Genomic DNA, 8,832 nt, shown 5'->3' on the forward strand with positions numbered 1-8,832 from the left:
CGTGGTGGTGTCTGTCGGGGCTAGAGGGGCAGCAGCATCGGGAAAACCTGCACTGGCCCTGGGAGCAGCAACAGGTGGGGTAATTGGTGGTTCGGCTGGAGCCCTTATTGGCACAACAGCTGCTAGTCCAATGGAAGGTGCGCTAGACACCCTTGGGCAGGTCAGCACCATCGGGGTCACTGCTGTTGGCGTAGCGACAGGAGTAGGTGCGAGCTTGGGAGCTGGTGCTGCTTTAAGTACAGTTTTTCAGGGAGCAGGTATTGTGGGACCTGCAGGTGTTGCATTAGAGACAGCTGCAGCAGAGTCTGCTAACATCCCAGTAGTAGCCACTAACGTTCCAGCAGTAGCCGCTAACGTCCCTGCAGTAGTCGCTAACGTTCCAGTAATAGCCGCTAACGTCCCAGCAATAGCCGCTAACGTCCCAGCAGTAGCCGCTAACATCCCTGCAGTAGTCGCTAACGTCCCAGCAGTAGCCACTAACGTCCCAGCAGCGGTCGCTAACGTCCCAGCAGCAGTCGCTAACGCCCCAGCAGTAGCCGCTAACATCCCTGCAGTAGCCGCTAACGCCCCAGCAGCAGTCGCTAACGTCCCAGCAGGAGTCGCTAACGTCCCAGCAGTAGCTGGTTCCCCTGGTGTTGTACCAACGACATCATCAACATGCATTTTGTCTGCAGTAACTGAGATAAGCAAGGCTGTAACAGCCGCTGCTCTTGCTGGTGGTTTGATGGTGAAGGTGGTGAAGGAAAAAGTCAGATCTGGAACATCAGAAACAGACTACTCGGAGAAAATGTCCTATGAGATTCACTTGAACAAATAGATTCAGGCAAAGCAGTTCTTTTCTGTCAACCATCATTCAGTTTCACCCATATATCTGATAGAATTTTACAGGAGTTTATATCAGAGGTGGCAATTCAAAAAACGTGTTGATGATTCCAAATCAGGATTAGAGCGTTTTACTGTAGCACAGAATGAAATATAATGACAGTGATGACGACTGAAATGCTTTTTTATTGTGATTATTTACAATTTTTAATATGTTGAAGTGATATTTCATGAGGGTTAGAAATACAAATTGAATATTTTTCTTCATAAAGGAGAATGTTGCCAAGATGTTTTAACATATATCAAAGTAAAGACATATATATAGTCTTGTATTTTTATAAATTATGTTCAACTGAATATTTGCAATGTGTGACTGAATTTGAATATTTCACATTAGTGTTTGATTGTTGTTTGAATGTGAAAAAAAATTCTGATCATGCTTGAGCACTTTTGTCACATCAGCACTTGATTTGTTCACTTGGGTTTGCAGTAAATGATGAATAAAGGCTGCATTCATTCATCATGTTTGTCTCCTGAACTGTTTTTTCCCCCGTGTCCCTTTTGGGGCCCCGTACATCTATGTTGTTGATACTATAATAACATTATATTACACTTTAATGTATGAGAACGGTTCTGTTTTATTCTACATTATTAGTGGCAAAAAGTCATTTGCCACTCATTTTCGAATCATCTATTAACAAATCAATATGTTTTCACTAACACGTTTGTAATAATCCCTTTTTAACTATTTGTTTTTAGTATTTTGGTCAAACCCAGCTACTTACATTTGCGGTCCGCTAGTTTTCGTGACGTTAGGGGGCGCGGTTTATTCAAATGACTCCCAAGCTTCTGATTGTTGACGTACTATCAGACCACGGAGGACAGGGGCTTCTAATTGGATGACGGTGACTGGTCTCATGACAACTTCTTCCTGATTCGGACCAATCAGCAGCTGCTTTGCGCCACGGAGTCTGTTTGTGAATGACGTAATCAGCGTGAATCAAGATGGCGTCTTCTGAAGCGTAAATCGGAGTAAATGACTTTATCGACGAAGAAGTCGGCCTCCGTGGAGGCTTTGGGCTTGTTCCGTGCTTGTTCCGGTATCTTATAGGTTTTACCGTTGTATACGTTTTCTTGTAGGCGTCACTGAGAACAGTAGCCCTTGTTTCGTTGCCTCTTCGAAACCTCCGGTAAAATCCGGAGAGGCGAAGCTGGTCAGACAGAATGGACAACGGAGAGTACATGGAGAACATGGACCCGACTTTAGCGGTATTGGGGGACGAATTCACCCTAGGAGACATCGACGGTAAGACGATAAGTTACTGCCAGTAAAATAAAATGTTGTTGTCGTTAAACCAAATGACCACAGATTAAAATGTTGTCGTTAAACCAAATGACCACAGAGTTTGACAGCTCTGGGCATAGCTGTGCGTGTGATGTCAGAATTACACAAAACACATTTTCTACACTCTAAATTCATTACACAATTGTCAACATCAGTTAAAAACACTGGCACGTCATGATAAAATTACATATGCAATCCATGTTATTATGTTATCTTCTATTCCTGTCTTTACATTACATAACACGTATAGTCATAAATTCACTTTCCGCCGCACTACTTATATTTATTTTAAATTATTAAAAAAAACAAACAAGTTGTTATGTAAACAGTTCTCCAAAAATACTGAACACCGTAAACTGTGGATACATGTTTTCTATTTAATATTCCTGCACCCTATTTACTTGGTAACCAACTTGAGAAGGTTTTATATTTGTGGGAAAAAATATATTTAAAAAAAGCAACATCAACAAAAGGGTCATTCTGTACACTCGTTGAATTTTCCTGTTTATACATCAGTCTAAAAATCAGCTAAAGTTAAAGTTATCCACAATACTGATTTTTTTACAATTGTGAAAAATCGTCGTCACAGTGCTGTTTTTCAATGAGGCAGAGATGTGTTTCAGTAAGAGATGGAAAATGAGTAAGTGTGGTGACGGATGACACGAGTGCAACCTGCTTGTCAAGTTCGGAAAAAAATACCCATGTCATGTCATTTGTTTTAAAAAGTCGTTGTGCGTGAGAGAAATATTTCTGGAGTTTATTTGGAACAAGTTTGCCGTATCATTTCCAACATCCGGTCCGGGGACCGATGCCGGGCGCAGTGGAAAAAAAATGTACTTCAGTTTTAATAATTTACTTTATTAAAAAATAATCCAGTCATACCCCTTTACGTTTTTCATTTAAAGATAATCTGACAATGTTTCAAAACAACAGGTCGTTCAGACTCTGATACTAACAGCAGTTAGTATATAAGATGTTTTGTTTTAAAAAATGTAATGATCTTTCAAAATGGTGCGGTGTATTACCGGTCCGCAGTATCAGCTGATACTGGTACACAAAAGGTGAGGGACCGCTGGTTTAAAGCATGAATTACATTGTCTAAAAAGACCTTTTTGCTCAAGTGGTGGTTGTGTTTCAGGCCTTACATGTAGATCTACATTCAATCAAAGATTTTAGAACAGCATCGTTATTTTGCTTTCCGACACACGGAAGCCTCCAAATGTTTTTCAAAGCGAATCAAGCGTCGTCCTCTGGAGTGATTTTTGAACATCGCAGTCACCAGATTCCCATCAGGGTGGAATTTAACTGCATCACTTGTCACCAGACCAGGGTGTGTGTGTATTTGTGTGTGAGAGAGAGAGAGAGATGACACTTGATGCATGAAGTTGTGAAATATTCCTGAAACTCAAACAACCTCTGGCATTTTATCGGGCAGACGGCTAGCCACTAGCCACAGTTATGCAATCCTTCGTAATCTCTGCGACAAAAGACAGGAATGTACGGCTGGGGGACGGGGCGACTGTGTCAGAGATGACTAACGAGATCATGGTCAAGCTGCTCAAAGATGATTGATTTTCTATCTCCAGTTGGTGTCCAGACCAAACCTTAGACAATATTTCCATTGTCATTTGGACGTTAGATTTCTAAATCCTTTAAAAACGTAAATATGTTGCAGTATATTTACATTTTTACCTTAAATGAGCCATGTGCTCTTCTTCAAACACGTTGGCTCATAGAAGCCCCTGCAGGGGCTCGACCAAATGGTCCTATATTAAACTAGAACACCCCCCATTCCCAATTACTCCCCTAGCAACCAGGGCTCAGGTTATGTAAGCGAGCAAACCGTCCTCCTTTGATGGATTTTCCTCTTTGTGCCAACTTGTCTAAAAGTCTGCGGGCGTTGTCAAAGCGGCCGCCCCCTCACAGAGCTGTACAAATGTCTCCCGTTGGCTCTTCCTGTACAAAGCCTCACATTCTGACTAAAATGGGAAGATGATTAAAGTTAATGTAAAAAAACCGAGGTCTACATCAGTCTGCACATTATTTTCTCATCGCGTTTTAATTATGTTTTGAACTTGGTACGAGTGGATTTAAAAAAAAAAAAAAAATAGCAATCATTTGTATGGTATCACAAAAGATGTTAGTGGAGAACAGTGACAGGAATGACTAGTCTGCCACTGTCTTCAGAGGACAAATGTCAAAGGTTTAGGTGGTTCCACAGGTTCCACCGTCCTCGTCTGAATGAACTGAGAGTTGTTGGTCCTAAAGTCGGAGCTTTGTTCTTTATTAAATCTAAAACTGAATTTTGCCAAGTGTTGGTGAGACTTAAGGGCCTTGAAATTAATCCGCTCAAGGATCCATCCATGACCTTGAGCTGTATTCTGTTCTACCGTCTGACACATGACCCAAGTTTTAAAGAACAGATATAATGAGGCTGCAGGGTTTTTTTTTATCACCTGATCTGCTCTTGTCTGGGGGTCCATCAGAGAAATGAACGTCTTCAAGGACACATGTTCAGCGACCTTCAGCCTGGTCTGCGTACAGTCTTTAGAGATCACTGGTTTATGAGCAGAAGCTGTTCCTGTGCATGCGACCAGTCAAGGCCAGACCTTGAGTTCCTCCAGTCGCATCTGTCTTATCAAGACAGCTTTCACTTATCTCAGACTCAACAATCAGTCAGATTAGCCGTTTGTTAAGGACGTCTCTCTCAAGGTTGGCAATGAACTTGCCCTACAATCAGGAATTATTACCTCCAGCAAGAATTATCATCATTATAGTTATGATATGTGATCATTAAAACCTGAAAAAAAGAAAATGATATTGTTGGATACCGACGTTATTTTTAATAACTGAAATATTCAGCTTGTTGAGACTTCTCTGTTGTTTTGGTATGTCTTCAGAGATGCTGCAGTTTGTCAGCAACCAGGTGGGGGACTTGCCGGATCTGTTTGAAGACCAGATGACCTCAGCAGGTTCCTTACAGAACGGAACGAGTGTCACGACCCATCCCGGAATTCCAGCACCTCAAACTCTCCAAACTCCACAGACGCAGACTCCTTCCCCCTACCAAAATGTCAACATGGGACTACAAAGTACCCAGACACTGTCTCCCCAGTCTTTACCTCTCACCCCTCCCCTCACTCCTGCTCAGACTCCCTCCCCTGCCACCGTCTCTTCGGTGCAGCATCAGGTGACCCGCAGTCCTCCGCTCCTTCAGCCACGGCCTCAGTTGGTCCAGCCCATCCAGCCTCAGCCCCAACAGACAGCCCAGCCCACCATCCAGGTATCAACACCCTGTTCTCACCCCTGCCAGACTCATCACCCAATATTTTATTTCCTCTAATACATCTGATAGCAAATAGTTAAAAATATTGTGTTGCCAAAGATGCTATTAATTGGATTAAAAAATCCTCAGTCTTAAATTCAACTATGGATAATGCTGTTAACAGTTGGAGAAAAATAACAAAGTTATCCTAAGGTTTTTAGTTCTTTTAAAAACATGACAATGTTCCTCGTATTCTGTTTAACTAATTAAATATTTTGTGAATTGTTTATGACGGAGGTGTTTGAAAAATTCATAAATAATATCCATCTTTGTATCTGAAACACCAAAAACAATAACCCACATGTATGAGGCATCTCTATTCATTTTCTTTAATTCTTGAAAACAGATGCACACCCAGGGAATCCCTGTCCACACCCAGAGTTTCCCGGTCCACACCCTGGTCCAGACCCACAGCCACAGTTCTCTGCCCATTCAGTCGCAGGCACCACAAACCGTCATGATTACCTCGAACGGTGGACAGTCTCGCTTCATCCAGAACCCAGTTTTCTGCCATCAGAGTCCTGCTCAGGGTTTCCAAGGTGACTGAATCTCCGAGGATTCTGTTGGAATGTCGTCGATTCACCGAGGGGCCGATGTTTGAGTGATCGTCCTGTCTTCTCTTTCAGTCATCCAGCCCCAGATGCAGAGCATCATGACATCACCACAACTGCAGCCATTGACTATTCAGCATCAGCGTGTTCTGACTCAGTCTGGCCAAACTATCCAGACTCTTTCCACAGCACCAACTACAGTTCACACTGTGCAACAGCAGGTGCAACAATTACCTGTGAGTAACAACCTTGTTAACTAATAAATAAATGTGAGGGATATCTGATAAAAAATAGAAGACAGACAAGAACAGGTCCCTGCATGTCTTTCCACAAGGTCCTGGTCCAGCAGCCTCAGATCCTGAAGACAGAGTCCCTGGTTCTCACGACCCTCAAACCAGACGGCACTCAGGTTCTGTCTACCATGCAGAGTCCCACAGGGATCACCACCTTAACCACGCCCATCCAGAACACAGCTCTGCAAGTCCCGGTAGGAGGCTCCCAAACGCTGTTAGCCCTAATACAACAACTTCTATAATAATTAATAATTTTTTAATTTAAATGTTTTTGTTTTTTGTTTTTTTCTTCCTCAGACGCTCATTTTTTAATTTAAATGTTTTTGGGTTTTTTTTCTTCCTCAGACGCTCATGGGCAGCAACATCTTGACCACCGTCCCTGTTATGATGGGAGGAGGCGGAGACAAGCTGCCAATCAAGCAGCTACAGCCAGGCTGCACAGGTGGAGTCAGAACAAATGTGGAGCAGAGCCAGGTCTCAGGAGTCATGGGACCAGGAGGTGTGGTGAAGGAGGGTGAGAGGAGGACAACCCACAACGTCATCGAGAAGAGGTATCGGTCTTCCATAAACGACAAAATCGTGGAGCTGCGTGACCTGGTCATGGGCAACGACGCAAAGGTGAATATTTTTGACGCAGAGACAGGAAGGAGATTTATGACGGTGACATGACAGGAATGCAGTCTGACGTTTCGTCCTCTCTGTGTCGACCAGATGCATAAGTCTGGAGTGCTGAGGAAGGCCATCGACTACATCAAGTACTTACAACAGGTCAATCACAAACTAAGACAAGAGAACCTTGCTCTCAAAATGGGAAACCAGAAGAACAGTAAGTGTTTTCACTCAGAGTGTGCGGTGTTTCCCCAAAGGTCACAGAAGAATTTGTTTTTATTTTAATGCCGTGTAAAAGAAAGTGTTGACGATGTATTTGTAGATTAATGTGATATTATGGGGTTTTCATCTCTTTTATTTATTTTTTTTTTTCATATTGAGTCATTATTTAACCAAGAAGTAATAATCTGTGTAATAAGATGTATACTAATTAATCAACTAATCTAATAACATCATAATACTCAAAATGTACTTACTCTGTATTGAACCTGTTTAGTTGATCACAGCACTGATTTACTGGCAGGAATTGATGAAGACACAAAGAGTATTAAACACAGTATTTAAACAGTTTTAATCCGACGTTCTTTTTACCTGTCACAGTTTTAATCTGATGTTCTTTTTACCTGTCACAGAGAATGTTACGCTGTCTGAGGACATGGAAGTCAAACAGGAAATAGTGATGATGTCGCCTCCAGCCTCAGACTCTGGCTCTGGTTCCCCTCACCAGTTCTCTCCTTACTGTGTGGACTCAGAGCCAGGCAGCCCCTTAATGGACCATGATCAGGTAACAGATGTGGGTCACACTAATGTGGATATCGTGTCAAATGTTCAGTTATTCTAAATGCTTTCTCCTCTTTTCCATCTCAGCTGAAAAGTGAGCCAGACTCTCCGTCATCGGTCGGAGTGATGGATCGCTCCCGACTGCTTCTGTGCGCCCTGACCTTCTTCTGTCTGTCCTTGAACCCCCTTCCTTCTCTCCTGGGCCCAGAAGAACCAGCAGCCCACAGCTTGTCTGCAGGCCACGGCCCATCTAGGACACTTGTTTGGCTCCAGGGTCCCACACAGGACTTTGGTGAGAGTCTCCGTATGATGCGTCTGAATTTGTAGCAGTGATTGAACGTATTTGTCAGTTTGACGTCTCCTCTTCCACCTCCAGCGTCCTGGCTGCGCTGCCTGTTGCCCTGGGTGATGGTGTGGGTGCTGAGTGGAGTGGGCGCTGTGTGGGGCTGCGTCAGGGTTCTCTACCTGTGGGAGCCTGTCACCCCGCTGCACTCCCCGAAGTCTGTGTCCTTCTGGAGGCATCGCAAACAGGCTGACCTGCATCTCAACAGGGTATGAATGCATCAGCACTTCAGTTGTTAAAGGAAAAACCCAGTAGAAAAAATCATTACTTTTACTCTTTGACACGTTGATAAAGGGACATTTTTACAAATTGAATTGAAAAAAATAGTTTATGTTTAGATGTAAATATTTGATTTCATCATTCTTTCATTTCTAATTCTTCATTTTCTCTTAATCCTAACCGAAGGACTGAACTTCTTATTCTCCCCCATCTGTTCTTTTTATCTGCAGGGAGATTACAAAGCAGCCATGTCCAGCTTAGAGACCTGCTTGTCGGTCTTGGCGAGGGCGCTCCCCTCGACCAGCCTGGATCTGGTCTGTTCCCTTTCCTGGAACGTGATCCGCTACTGTTTGCATCGCCCGACTCCGCTGGGATGGCTGGTTCACCAGGTCAGAGGGAAGCACGAGGGCGAGGAGGCCAAGACGAGCGCAAAGGACGCAGCTCTGGTTTACCACCGTCTGAGCCAGCTGCAGCTGACGGGTGAGGGCGGAGGAAGTCTCTTCTCAGAGTTCTGGGAAAACTGCACTGGTGTTAACACTGACCCA

General features: G+C 43.5%; 2 protein-coding genes across 2 annotated transcripts in view; both read left to right on the top strand.

Moving 5' to 3' along the window:
- LOC103393393 (uncharacterized) overlaps window positions 1–1,345 on the top strand; it is a 7,108-nt gene extending 5,763 nt beyond the window's left edge. The window contains exons 3-4 of the mRNA XM_025064309.1: window positions 360–537; window positions 622–1,345. Of these exons, the coding sequence (XP_024920077.1) occupies window positions 360–537; window positions 622–817 (374 nt within the window). The 3' untranslated portion in view covers window positions 818–1,345. The remainder of the gene's footprint in view (window positions 1–359; window positions 538–621) is intronic.
- Window positions 1,346–1,834: 489 nt separating this feature from the next.
- The window catches only part of srebf2 (sterol regulatory element binding transcription factor 2), an 11,870-nt gene continuing 4,872 nt past the window's right edge, over window positions 1,835–8,832 (top strand). Inside the window, 11 exon segments of the mRNA XM_008330306.3 lie at window positions 1,835–2,128; window positions 5,068–5,450; window positions 5,839–6,031; window positions 6,119–6,279; window positions 6,378–6,530; window positions 6,682–6,954; window positions 7,048–7,162; window positions 7,578–7,729; window positions 7,813–8,017; window positions 8,102–8,277; window positions 8,518–8,815. Coding sequence (XP_008328528.1) covers window positions 2,047–2,128; window positions 5,068–5,450; window positions 5,839–6,031; window positions 6,119–6,279; window positions 6,378–6,530; window positions 6,682–6,954; window positions 7,048–7,162; window positions 7,578–7,729; window positions 7,813–8,017; window positions 8,102–8,277; window positions 8,518–8,815 — 2,191 coding nt within the window. The 5' untranslated portion in view covers window positions 1,835–2,046.

Source organism: Cynoglossus semilaevis, chromosome 17, assembly GCF_000523025.1.
Source record: "Cynoglossus semilaevis isolate Cse_v1.0 chromosome 17, Cse_v1.0, whole genome shotgun sequence".
Taxonomy (NCBI): domain Eukaryota; kingdom Metazoa; phylum Chordata; class Actinopteri; order Pleuronectiformes; family Cynoglossidae; genus Cynoglossus; species Cynoglossus semilaevis.